The sequence below is a fragment of the Drosophila mojavensis genome, unplaced genomic scaffold (genome assembly GCF_018153725.1).
Source record: "Drosophila mojavensis isolate 15081-1352.22 unplaced genomic scaffold, ASM1815372v1 contig_136, whole genome shotgun sequence".
Taxonomy (NCBI): domain Eukaryota; kingdom Metazoa; phylum Arthropoda; class Insecta; order Diptera; family Drosophilidae; genus Drosophila; species Drosophila mojavensis.
Window position 1 is genome coordinate 26,442,080 of NW_025318667.1, and position 14,102 is coordinate 26,456,181.

The 14,102-nt window shown below is 46.2% G+C and overlaps 1 protein-coding gene and 1 long non-coding RNA gene across 5 annotated transcripts in view; both read left to right on the plus strand.

The window, feature by feature from the left end:
• Positions 1–580: 580 nt before the first annotated feature.
• On the plus strand, positions 581–2,153 carry LOC122756724. The gene is made up of 3 exons (XR_006356560.1): positions 581–668; positions 738–1,584; positions 1,646–2,153. It is a non-coding gene; the product is annotated as an uncharacterized LOC122756724 (long non-coding RNA).
• Positions 2,154–2,538: 385 nt separating this feature from the next.
• Positions 2,539–14,102, plus strand: part of LOC6584780 (pneumococcal serine-rich repeat protein) — a 30,405-nt gene continuing 18,841 nt past the window's right edge. For 2 of the 4 annotated variants that reach the window (XM_044006999.1, XM_044006998.1), the window contains exons 1-5: positions 2,539–2,837; positions 5,306–6,206; positions 7,053–7,410; positions 10,495–11,896; positions 13,181–14,057. In XM_044006999.1, coding sequence (XP_043862934.1) covers positions 5,309–6,206; positions 7,053–7,410; positions 10,495–11,896; positions 13,181–14,057 — 3,535 coding nt within the window. In that variant the 5' untranslated portion in view covers positions 2,539–2,837; positions 5,306–5,308. The remainder of the gene's footprint in view (positions 2,838–5,305; positions 6,207–7,052; positions 7,411–10,494; positions 11,897–13,180; positions 14,058–14,102) is intronic. The other 2 variants (XM_044006996.1, XM_044006997.1) reach the window with 1 other exon arrangement.

Here is a 14,102-nt window from a genome sequence, read left to right on the forward strand (position 1 = left end):
TTTTCATTTTAATGAAGCGCATAATACAAAATACAAAAATTGCAATCAGATTGAAATTCAAATCAAAAACGATTATGAAAATCGTATCGATTACAGCAATGAAAAGCGCAAACATTATTAATAGACAGCTGATTGCAAATTACTGCGATGCGGCTCACTAGTGAAGGGGGAGGACGGAGGGTACAATCTTATAGGTTTAATCAAAATGAGCTCTAGCCTGAGGTAGCTCCAATTGTAGAGTATTCGTGGTTGGTTTGTAAACTGAAATTGGAGTTATCTCTTTGAAGATCCATTTGGATACATCAGACTCATGACATTACGGAAACAATCTTCTTCTCCGCTCGGTTAAGATAAAAGAATCGACACATATCTCTTATACAGGTTTCATATACGTTTATATCGTATACAAACAGTCATAGATACGTCTAATGATTCAAGTCAAAATATTGAGGCGAGATAGGTCTGATTTTATATCTCATCCAATGATTAACATATTTTTTAAACTTCTTAGTTCATCTTATGCTTGCAGAAGCTGAACTAAGGTAATCCTAATCATCCCTGTGATTTAAGTCTTTAACATCTTGTTTGGCATTCAAAACATACTTTTTTACACGTGAAAGTAAAGTAAACTATTAAATATTCATTATAGTTAGAGGAGCTGAACTAAGGTAAGTCTAAGGTTTCCTGAGCCGTAATTCTCCTTTATCAAACATAAACTCAAGATTCCGTATACCTAGATCAACTGCTCTATCATAAAGCTGTTCCAATCCAATAGCTAACTGTATTTGAATATCTCCTTGTTGAAGCTCATTGAATTGAAACTGAAAGATCATCAAAAAAGAAGAGATGAAGCAACGCACACACCTACACAGCTGACAGCCGCCTGGGCAGCTGGACACTCATGTGAAGTGCTCCGATTTGGTTGGAAGCATCATTAAGGACTTTTCGTTAAGGAATTCGGAGAATCGCTAGAGCAATGGGATTGGGAATAGCAATTGGAATGGCTATAACAGAGCCACCCCCACGGCTGGATGGCAATCGTATTGACTGAAAAAGGCGTCCATTCAAATGCTATCAGAAAGTTGGCCGAACGCTCGTAAAATCTCAAGATGGACAGCGGACGTCACATAAAGAGCGCGCATAAATTTTTAGCCAACAATTGAAGTCGGCCAAAACGAACGAACGAACGGCTGCTAATTGAAAGGCACGAGACGGTCCGCATAAGATCAGGCAGCCCAGCATCTGGACAAATATTTACCGAAGCTTCACCTTTGGCTCGTAAATTGCCGCCTACAAAGGGCCGAGGGAGCGAGAGAGAGAAAGAGAGAGAGAGTGAGAAAGGGAAGGAGAGGGAGGGAGTATGGGAATGGGCCCAAAATCGAAATCAATATCCAAGTGAAAGTAATGACCGCTGTCCGTTCCCTCAGTGCGACAGATCAGTGCTGGACAGAGACATTAGGCTACTGTTCCTGCTCCTGCTGCTGCTGTTGCTGCTGCTGCTGCTGCTGCTGCTGCTGTTCTAGTAAAAAGAAAATAACAACACACGAGACAAATCTGGGCTAAGACACCTTGCGACGTCGCCGTGTGGGTTTTTCTTACCTTTCTTATTTTTCTTTTGCAACTTTTTTTTTTTTTGTATTTTTAGTGTGCGGCAGCTGTTGACGCTTTGTCTGCCGGCAATGCTGGCCGGCACAAAGGACACGGCAGGTAAGCCGCTGCCTCCAGGAGAGCGTACAATGCAAAAGCGAAAGAGAGAGAGAGACAGAGAGAGAGAGAGCGCGAGAGGCAATGTGTTGCTGCTCTTAAGCTGCTCAACAACATGCGCCATCTATCGTCGGGTGGCAGCAGCTCAATTTAATCTGTGAGGCAACTGTTGCAAAAACTTGTGTCGAGAATGGGTTGCACGTGGAACTGATGAGGCGCACCGTTGTAGGTATGAAGAATATGAAGATGAAGATCAAGAAAGTTTCATTCGAAAAAAATTGAGCTGGGATATTTAAAGGTTTAATAGGAAACAAGAAATGATGGATGCTGGATCTATAGCAGCTTGAGTATAATATAATGCTGAATGAATGAGGCCAAAAATATACAGCTGCATTTACAATGACTGAGGCCGCACTGCTTCAGTTGAGGCATATCGGTCGAACACCTGAAGCTCTATCTAAATCAATGAACTATTAAGTTATAAAATATATACATGTACATATGTATACATTATATAGATATATAAATATAAATAAATATAAAACTGGACGACTTTTGATTCTAGTAAATTCCATCAGCAGAGATTCCTCAGGAATTCTAACAAGCCCAAGGACATTGACAAAGTGATCTCGTTTCCTGCTGGCTATTATTTGTATCTTTTCTGGTCTACATAGATCTCTGTTCTCCCACTCTTTCTCCTACTTTCTCTCTCTCACACACACACTGTTACTCTCTCTCACTCTCTTGGGCTCTCTTCTATCTGTCTGCTGGGGTGGTTGCTCGGGCGAAACGAACCCATAAACGTTTCGAGCTCTCGATCCGCTCGTCATTTCCGTTTGTTGCCTCGTGCGCTGCAGACGTTCACGCGCGGTACGAACAGTAAAAACACACAGAACCTAAATCCAGCAGGAGAGCACCACAACAGGATTCCTAAGCTCTGATTCAGACTGGACTCAAACACGTAGTCTATCCATTTTTTTTTTTTTTGCTGTGCGCCAGTTAAAAGTGCTAAGGATTTATATATTTAAAAGTGAAACTGCAAAGGCGACATAGTCGCATATATATAGTATATATAACTATTCATATACATATATATATAGAGAGAGAAGGAGGACACCGAGCTCAGCTATCAGGTAAGTGCAGAGTGTTCCGCTTATCTAAGATCGTGTCGTATTCTAGATTGTGAGTAATCGATAGCTTATGTTGGGCTGTTGCATGTGATCCGAGTACTCGGTCAAGTCTCAGCTACATCGATCGCTCACACCTGGCAATACAAACACACAAACACACACACACACACACTTATACTCATAGACACACACATGTGTGTGAGTGTGTAATTGCGCTCGCACCCATGTGCCGCAACTTATTTGTCTTTTGCCCCAGCTCTAATTTTAATTTGGCCAAGAAATGGGCAAAGGGAAAAGGGAAACCCTAAAGGACCTAACCCCTAGAGTCACATCCACACACAGATCACAGACAGACTGAGAGACCCACAACTAGGAGACTTACGACTACAGTAAAGAAAAAAAATTAGTTCCCTGCAAAAGGGGTGGTGCGCTGCTCTAATACATTTAATTTGTTGCTGCTTTTCTTTCGACCTTCTTTCCATCACTTTTTTTGTTTTTGGTTGGTTTTTCCCCCTGCTACCCTGGGCGAGCTGCTAATCCTCGATCAGAGGAGGGTGCGAGCGGCATTTTCGATTGCAGATCGAACTTCCAACAGATCTTAAGTAAATGGAAAAACATTTTTTTTGCGCTCTCGCCTTGACTGGCTGCAATTTTTTAATTTTCTTCAGGGTGACGTTTATGGATTACATGAATGCCCTATTTTCCTTTCCGATTGTGCGTGTGTCAGTCACTCAGTCTGTTTGTCTATGTGTGTGTGTGTGTGTCTGTGTGTGTGCATGCCTGAAGGCTAGATAAACAGAATGAGAACGATCCTTTCGTTCCATTCGAAAAAGTTCCTCCTTTGGCAAAAATGGCATCATTATGCTGGGGCGTAATTGTTTCACACACACACACACACACACAGGCAGACAGAGAGAGAGAGACAGACTCTGCCAGATCCTTTATTATTTTTGGCAAGGACTCGTTCAATTTTATGGTTTGCGGCGTAGCAGAAAGAAGAAGCAATCTATTTAAGTATAAGGCAGAAGGAATCTTTGCTGGAAATTAGCATAAGCATAATTTGAATTCCACCAGGCAAACCAGAAATCGCGCGCGCATCAGAAGGTCCTTTAAAAGGAGCCGCAGGACGAGTATGTGAAAAACTCGTTTGCCGCAAAACAATTTGCAAAATTTCTTGCTTTCTGCCCATTGTCTTGCGACGCTTCATTATAACTACGAATTCAATATAGCAAATACACACACAAACACATACATATATATATATATATATATATATATATATCTTATTTTTCTTCTTTTTTGTCAGCCAGTTTGCATGCAAAACGAAAACTCGCTCGCCAGCTGCCTAAGTTGGCCCAGATAGCACCTCGACTATGCTGAACCACCTTTCATATGATCGAGATCTTATCATATGATACGTAAACGATTCAATTTAGCTTTATTAAAATAACTGTAATGTCAGCAAATTGGCAAAGAAAAGATGATTTTTGTAGAGCAGTTGTCTCTCAGCAAAGGGAACTAAAGTCTGAAGGAATTGAAAGGGAATATATATGTATGTATATGTGGGAAACTATCTATATATATAAATGCTATGTCTATAGATTGTTAAAAACCCTAATTTGAGATGTACTACTTGCAATAAGTATACATAGTACTCCCTGAACTCATTTGACATATGTACATCAAGTAGACGAGTTTGAAACCTCTTTGAATCGACCCCGCTCATCGCGTACGTACGGTTATTGCGACGAAAATTCTGGTCCTCAGACAAACTTATATGAACAAACTCTTATGGTTATTGCATCTTCCGGATGTAACGACGGCCTCTCAATCGTCGGTATTATCGGATTGTACTGTATACATATATATAAATGTGTCTATAATATCATATTTATCAAATAGCTGCATATAACAAGTGGGGAAGAAATACTTTAAAAACATGCGAGTTCGGTATATTGAAAGCTTTTCTGAAAGCTCATAGATTACTTAATATTTTCATATCTGATTTTAATCTTTAAGAAGCTTTTACGTTTGTTGAGATATAAGAAAAGCTTCTAGTTTTCATACATCATTTGATTTTGCTTTTATATTGTTAAGCGATTTCCTCAATATTAGGCTTATTTACAACTTTTACTTTTTTTTTTTTTTTTTTGAATCGAAAGGTCTTGCTAAGACTTGCAATCAATCATCAGAGAGTGCACTCAAAATGTTCGTTTATTACAAGCTTAAGCTAATGCTTCAGATTATACTTGTCTTTGTCATCTATCGAAGCTTTAAAGCTATTTTAAAGCTATGCCTCAAGCTATAGCTATTCATCAAGCTAAAGTTCAATTTAAATGTAGCTTTTAAAGCCTACTCAAAATGTGATTTAATCGAAAGCTTTTCATAAAACTACGAATTATTGTTAAGATTTCCAGTCTTCTTTCCTAATCCCATCTCTCTTTCTGTCTCTCTCTCTCTTTTCTGGTTAGGACATGCCCACCATGACACGCATGCATCGGCACTCCAGCTCGAGCGGCGTCGAGGAGACGCGCGGCCGGCGTCGCAATGCCAGCGGCGATGCGAACAAGGAGAACTTTGGGGTCCACTTCATGAGCAGCCCCTTCGGCAATAGCAGCCTGATTGCACTGCAGGATCTGAGCAACGTGCATGGCAAGAGTCCGCAGCGGCGCAGCTTCAGCGAGGGCAGCGGACCGCGTCAGGCCACGCCGCAGTTGGCAGCGCTGCGTTGCCTGCCACGCCTGGGCGGCGCTGTTGGCGCTGCGGGGGGCGGCCTGGAGGACTCGCAGTTGTCGTCCTCGCGCATGGGTGACACCACGCTCGATCGCATGCTGGACGCCATTATAGAGTCGGCGCGCAAGGAGGTGCGCTGCAAGCATCAAACTGCATCAGCGTCGACGGCGGCGACGTTGGCAGCGACGCCTGGCGATGGCGAGTGGAGCGAGAGCAGCGTCCACGAGATGGAGGTGCGCACGCCCACCCATCTGAAGCGGCAGCGCGTAGTGCGCCGCAAGAATCAACAAAAGCAAGCCGCAGTCGCTGCCGCTGCCGCTGCCACTGCCACTGCCTCGACCGCAGTCGAGAGGCAAAAGAATCTGGGCCTGAGAAAGCAGCCCAGCCTGGAGCACATACCTAGCATCAAGCGTTGCCTGAGCTTCTCCTCTTCGAGCTCCACATCCAGCGACTTGGAGGATGAGGAGCATTTTGCCAAGCGTGGCTCCATGGCCTCCTGCGTCTCGGGTGCCTCCTCCAACTCCAACTCTAACTCCGCCTCCCATTCTAATGCGACGAGCAACGGCGAGTTTCATCCACGTGGCAGCATCGACTTGAGCATCGCTTACGATGCCCATCAACAGCAATTAAATGTACATGGTGAGTTCCAGAGTCCCGCTTCCCCTATTCCCCATCCCCTCACCCACTCCACTTTATCCCTATATAATGTGCATGCATAGATATTTTCGTTCTATAAGGATATACATATATAAAGCGGAACAATGAAATGAAAGAAAAGAGATGGTAGTCTGGAGTGAAACGCTCTTTATTTATTTTCTCAGCCTAGCTTTCTTAAATCATACATTGGAACGATGGAATGAAATACTAGAACAACTAATTGAACCTAAAGATTTGTTAGCTTGAAATGAAATGTACATTTATCTCCATTTACCCAACTTAAACTTCGTAAATCGAGCATTTTCTCATTGGAACTTTAAAATGAAACAGGGGACAATGTAACAAAACAACAAAAAGGATAAGGCTTTCTCATGCTGGATTAATCAATCAATTAGTTAACTGTAAATCTTAAATCAAGCTTTTGCGTCCTGAAAACAATGGAATGAAACAGTGGAACACTGAGAATTTGTTGCCTGCAATGAAGCGCTTTCTAATGTTCATATCCTCATCATTAAGATTCCTTGAAGAAAGCATTTAGGTCATTGGAACGATGGAATGAGCTAGCATATGAAATTTAGTTTCGCTATTTCGATTTTTTAAACGAAACATACATTCGTATAGTATACGATATCAGTGTGATCTCAAAATGGATAAAACATTAAATTTCAAAAATTCTATTGATTGATCTATTAATTAATACAGTATTACTATAGGCAGCTATAGAAATAGTTAGTAAACTGCATGCATAGACCTTCAGAGTTGACCCAAGAGAAAAATATGCTTAAAGTCAATGTGATAATGTAACAAATATATGAAATTCCTTTACAGTTATACGCTGTCGCGATCTGCAGCGATTGCACGGCGCTGGCAGCATCAATGCATACGTCAAGGTGGCCTTACTCTCCGGCGTTGCAAACAGCAGCAGCAGCGAAAATTCGAGCTCCAACTCGAACTCGAACTCGAGTCGATACCAGCGCACGGCCGTCCATCGGCACTCGAGTCGTCCGTACTTTGATGAGCGCTTTAGCTACCATGTGCAGGATGCTATGCTGCAGGCAACAGCAACAGCAACAGCAGCAGCAACGGCGACGGCGTCGACGTCAGCATCAACATCAGCATCAGCATCAACATCAACAACAGCAGCAGCGCTGCAGCTGGCCGTTTGGCATCGGGATCGGCATTTGAAGTGAGTACGAGTAAGGTCAATAGCAGCTATCAGCAGCCAAACAAGTATCATATCGAAGGCTGACTACTGTCGCCTGTCTGTCATGTTTGCGCGCGTGTCATTCACCCCCAATGGCGAGGACAATGCTAAGCTAAGGATATGCCTGGCAAAAAGGCAACGACAGTGGCTGGGGCGGGGGCGGGGGCGGGACGGAGGCGTAGGCGTTGACGGAGGCAGTGGTGCGGGGTGTCTCAGCCTAATTGTAACGTTTTCCTGTAGCACACTTTGCCATTGTGCATTTCCTGCACATAAACAAACGCAGCGCCCGCAGCGGGCGAAGTGGGTAGGGGTGGGCGGCTTGAACTAGCTCTGGAGCGACTTCCAGCACACACACACACACACACACACACATGTGCATGGCGCACATCCAGCGCAGGCGCTGTGAGCCCCATTGTCTCTAGGCCGCTTTCCAGCTAACTGTAAAATGTTGCCTGGGCTTTAGTTTTTAGGTTGGCTGTCCGTTGTGTTATTCCGCCTCTTCCACATCTTCTTCTTCTTCTTCTTCCTCTTCGTGCTCTGTTCCGTTTCGGCTCGACGTGAACGTTGCGCTCAGTTCGAGTGTTAAGCTCGCGCGACGCAGACGCAAAAAGACGCAGAGGCTGGCAACGACGCTGCTGCGGCAAGGAACACACGCAGCGAACGAAACGCAACGACGGCGTGCTCTAACTGTTTCCCACAACAAATGTTGAAAAGTGTGTGCTCGCTCCATTGCGATAACAAAATTAATAATTATTACTCAAGAACGTTTACACGTTTAAACGTTTAGTTTAGTGGCATTTTTTTTTTTTTTGAGAAAGTTTTTTTTCTTGTTCCCTCATCTGTGCACAAACAATTGCAAGCGTGTGCCACATGCTCTCAGTGCTGCTCTGTGTATGTGTATGTGTATGTGTGTGTGTGTGCGAGTGTGTTTATTTAAATGCAAACACTCTTTGGTATGTTGGCAGTGCTGTAATTGCCTTTTGCGCTGGCAGCTAAAAGTATGCAACACAAAATTATATAACTGCTTATGTGTGCGTGCCCGCCAGCCAGCCAGCCGCTAGCCAGCGTGCGTGTGCGCGTGCTAGTATGTGAGTTTTTGTGTAGCATAATTTTAGGCATGCTGCTTAATAATTGTGCCTCGCGCTGCTCTCAGTGCGTGCGTGTGTGTGTGTGTGTGTGTGTGTGTGTGCTAGCTAGCGTGTGAGTGTAGTTAGCAACGCGCTCAATGGCCAAGTTAATTGAAATTCAAGGACACGGCAGCTGGCCTGCTCATGCAAACCATCAAACCATCATTCCGTCATTCCGTCATGCACGCATTCACACATTTGGTCATTCATATCGCTTTTTGCGTTTATGTCAAATCGATAAGCGCGCTCCACATTATGCAATGGCCACAGGTCAGAGGCAATGCCATTTCCTGGCTAATTGAAGCAGGCAGTTAGTTAAATGCACACCTGGGACCATATACACCTGCACACACACACACGCACACACACACGCACACACACACACAGAGTGACGAGCAACACACACCTGGCGCATTTGTTATGCATGCATAATGAAAACATTTGAAAAATAGTTCTCCTTGTTGTCGTCTATTTGCAAATGCCTCGTAAAGCATTTTAAGTAAATTTGCCCAACGACTATTCGCTAAATAATTCATTTACCGTTTTGATGGGCCTGTGGCAAGGGTTAAGTGTTCAGCCCATAAGCTGCCGTCCGCAGTGGCAAGGCAGGTGGCAACAGTTTCTGTCGCAACTAGCTACGCAGCCTGCTACATTTTTAATGCACTGGCCCCATTTGTGTTTATTTCTTTCCTTTCTGTTTCGGTTTCCGTTTTTTTTTTTTTTTGGCCTGGCGTGCGCGGGCGAGCTTTGCCGAAAATCGAAAGGACCCTCAAGTCCTTGCTGCCGCCTCTACAGCCCTGCCCCCACCCCCCTTGAACTTTGTGCCCGCCTTCCAGCGCTGGGCCCAAAGCCGAAACTGTCCGTCAGACAGTTGCGATTGCAATCGCCCAACTTTGGCGCTGCTGCAGCAAATGAAAATCAATAAAACTGACCCAAATACGCGCGGGCAAAATTTCAAAGCGGACAGACCTAGAGCACCTACAGCACCTACAGCACCTAAAGAAGAGGAAGGCTGAGGCGCATTTCCGGGGGTCCCTCCGTCCCGCCCACCCATAGCCGACATATCGCTGCGTTGTGGATCTGTAGGAATGCCAAGCCATGACAGCTTAGTTGGCGCTAATTGATTTATGTCACGTACCGCAGCTGTTGCCTGCCAAGGTGGGGGAGGCGGAAGTGTTGCGAGCACTGACAGAGCGATAGAGCGACAGGGAGAGGGAAAGGGCGAGAGAGAGAGAGGGAGGGTCCGTAAAAATGGTAAACAAAATGGTAATGCAACGTGACGCAAAGCGTCCAAAACATCTAATCTCATAAGACGTCATTGAAACTATTTCTAGTCAGAGTCCTGGGACAGGACTCACTCGAGCTGCCCTTGGCCAAATGGAGTTCATGATTTGTTGGATTCGCTTGGAGCTTCCTCGAAAAGGTCAACTTGCGCTCGGCATTCGTGTAGGCTAGTTAGCTATCTCCGGGATCTCTTTGGTACAATTTACCCTCAGGTAGTTCCATTAGTCCACTTTATAGTCCGACATCGTGCGCTGCCTATCTCCTCTATTAATCGTTTGTGTTTTCGAGCTAGTCAGTCTATTACGCACGGCGCACTGTAAATTAGTTTTCGAATCTAAAGAGGTAGTAGTTAGTCCCACGCTCCTCCTCTCTCTCTCGCTCTCACACTCTCTGACTAGTGTAGCTCGATTTGTTAATTGCGAGTCGGTTTGGATATGCAAATAAGTTTGTAGTAAAGTAAACTCAAAGAGGTTTAAAGTTCCATTGCATATAATAGATGGATAGGTAGCTGCTGTCAGCTCAAAGTGGCTCGTGAATCTAATTAGGCGCACGCTGTGGCACTCAGTCTCAGGTTGCATGCATGCTGTTTCCATATGAGAAGACCTTTCGCTTTTCGCTGACTGACATTCAATTTCATTAAATTTCATGTTCGCAGACGCAGTGAGTTCCTCGGCTGCCTCACATTTCCACTGAGCGCTTTAGTGCAGCAGAGCCTCGGCGCAACTGGATCCTACAAGCTACACTCGCAGGGATGCCTTCATAGCTGCCGCAGCACGAGCAGCAGTAGCAGCAGCAGAACGCACGTCCACGTCCACGCAACGCCCACAAGCCGTACCGAGGAGAAGCCAATCGAGCGGAAGCTGAGGGAGAGGCAGAGGGAGCAGGTGAAGGAGCAGCTTACAGCGACTGTTAACGCTAGACCCGCAGCGGTTGAGATGTCCACGATGGCGGCTACAGTGAAACCGAATGCCACAGCCACAGCCCCAGTCACAGCCCCCAGCACAGCCACAGCCACAGCCACGAGCGCAGCCGTGCTGAGCGATGATGTCATCAGCATCAGCATCGATAGCATGGCTGCCGCCGTCGGTCCGCTGGGCAATGGCAAGGAGGACGCGCTGCAGCAGCCGACGATGGTGCTCAGCAAGAAGGCACTGCACCAGCGCGATGCCGATGAGAATCTGTTCTTGCGCTTCCTCGAGCTGGACCCGCCCGCCGATGGCAATGCGAACAGCACCACGGCCAACACCGGCAACACGGGCAGCACGTCCGCCGGCACACTCAATGCGAACGCCATGTCCAATGCGAACGCGAATGCCAACAATGCGAATGCCAGCAATGCGAATCATCTCAACGGCGGCAACGGCACACGGCGCTGCTCGACGCTGCCGGGCAACAGCGGCGGTGGCGGCCGTCAGCCGACGGGACGCACGCCGTTCACGATGACCAAGCGGTTGACCCGGACGGAGGAGCGCGGATTTGGCTTCTCCATTGTGTGGACGCATCCACCGCGCGTCGAGAAGGTGGAGGCGGGCCTGTCAGCGGATCGCTGCGGCATCCTGCCGGGCGACTATGTCATCTTTGTGGACAAGCACAATGTGGTTACGATGCCCGAGGCTGATGTTCTGAATTTGATACGATCGCAGGGCTCGTCCTTAACGTTGGAGATATTCAGAAGGTCAGGCGCGGGCGCCAACATGGCCACCAATGCCACCAATGCCACCACCATCAGCACGGCAACACCGACAGCCCTAGCCACAGGCGCAGGCGCAGGTATAGGCGCAGGCACTGGCACAGGCACAGGCACAGGCACTAGCGCTGGCACAGCAAGTGTCATCCATAATCAGCAGCAGTCGCAGCTGCGCAGCCAGCAGCTGCTCTATGGACTAGAGGAGCAGCCAGCCAGCGTTGTGGCGCTGCAGCAGCGCACCGCCAGCGTTCGCCCCCAGCTGCTGGGCAACACCCTGTCGAGGCCAGCCACCGCCTGCTCCGGCACCACCTCCTCCATTGAGGCGGCCAAGCGGCGGCTCCACCTGCCCCAGGTCACGTTCAGCAAGGAGGTAGGCAAGGGCGTCATTGTCTGAGACCAAGCAGCCAACCACTCAATCACCCAACCACTCAATCACTCAACCACTCAACCACACGACCGCCCCGACCGCTGCTAATTTTAGTTGTTTCTTATTGAATTTGTCTTTACTTATGAAATGTGCTTAAATATTTTTTTTCTATTTGTTTTTTTTTTTTTTCGATTTGCCTTACTCTTTGCACTTTGTACATATGTTTAGCGTATTATTGTTAAGTTTTAACGTTTAAGTTTTTGCCCTGCGAAACATATATACATATGTATGTATATATACCTCTATTTTTTTTTTGTACCCCCTAAGCCCGTCTGAAACTTCCTCATCCCTTGCTTGACAATAAAGTTTTTTTTCGGTTTTATTTGCTTTTACTATTGTTTTTGCTTTGCCTCGCTTTCGTTGACGAAGGTTTTAAGTTTCCTCCGTGCGGTGGGTTCTCGGAGCTCGGAGCTCGGAGCTCGAAGCTCTCACGAGCTGTTTCCGTTCTCTTAATTGCCATTTTAATTGGGTTTTCTTCCTTTTTGCTTTGCATAGCTTTAGGCTCTAGGTTAAAGGTCTCGGTTACAATCAGCACAACTCAATCCAAAAGCTATTTAACAAACTATGTCAAATGAAAGGCGAGTATCATCCAGGCAGGATTAAGGAATTCAAATTGGGATTAATATACATGGACTAGAAATATTTTCCATCGATTTACTGACAGGATTTCTATATGCTTGGACTGTCTTTTGTTTTGTTTAATATATATGTATATTTCTTATATTTACTCAATTATCTCCACAGAGTCTTAGATTAGATTAAATTAAATTAGATTAGATTAGATTAGATTAGATTAGATTAGATTAGATTAGATTAGATTAGGGGATGAAAAGGTTTTTAGGCTTTCGTCTTCTTAACCATCTAATGGACAGTTTTTTGCGAACCTTAAGTAGATCCTTAAGACTGTCATTAAAATATCAATTGTTTCTTACTTTCTTTGAATTCAGTTCTAGCATATGAATAAAAATGATTTGAATAGGTCAACCCACATACAGGTTAATCAGCAGTCAAAGCCTAATCAGGGCGTTGGCTCGAGGAGTTATTTATACAGATATCAATCCAAGATAGGATAGGATAGGATAGCTCTGAATAGTTTGGATAATTCCTAGAATGGATACGTCTAGCACACGCTGAAGCTAGAACTTTACTTAAGCTAACGTAACCCTCATGCTTCTTTCTCTCTCTCTGTCTGTCTCTCTCTCTCTCATTGGTCATGCATCGATGCAGTCCATTGTGCCCATAACGGATAATCGTCGACGCTTTCTGCTGCAGCTCATCAGTCGGGAGCAGAACTTTACGGCGGCACTCCACTTTGGACTGCAGCGCTTTGTGCAGCCACTGCAGGAGCGGAAGGACCTAATATCGCCGAACGATCATCGGACCTTGTTTCAGAACATTGATGAGCTGCTGCGCATTGCCGAGGACATACTGGAGCAGCTGTGCAGCAACGAGCAGGAGCAGGAGCCGCACATGAATTTCGCCTCGCGGGTCTATCTGTCGAAGACGACGGCGATTTGCGCCGCCTACAAGAAGTACTGCAATGGCATCAAGCGGGCCGACTGCGTTCTGGTGAACAAGTCCCGTCAGACGGGCTCCGAGTTTGTAGCCTTTATCACCGAGCCACCTGTGCCGCGCAGGCGGCCCGATCTCACAATGTTCATCCATCGACCGCTGCAGCACTTCAGGGAGATTCTGAAGCTGATGCAACTGCTGGCCAGCAATTGTCATGTGGACACCGAGGAGCACAAGAACTTTACCACTGTGATCGGTGAGCTGCAGGCCGCCTATCGCGAGATAACCGTCAGCAGCGGCCTGATGGAGCCCCTGGGCGAGGGCCGACCGCTTCTGACCTTGCAGGATTTGGAGTCCCGCATGGTGTTCACCAAGTGCAAGCCCTTTACGCTGGCCGTGCAGGGCCGTCAGTGGATCTTCGGCGGAGATCTGTCCCGCGTCGAGGGGCGCTCGATAAAGCCCTACTGGACGCTGCTCTTCAGCGACATCATTGTGTTCGCCAAGGTCAGTCGAGATCGCGTCCTGTTCATCACCGAGGAGCCCATACCCATCGCTAACGTCGTCGACTCCTGCTTTCACATGCGTAAGAAAAGTGAGTACAATCAAAGTGTTTCAGTTGGGCTTAGCTCTGTTAGTC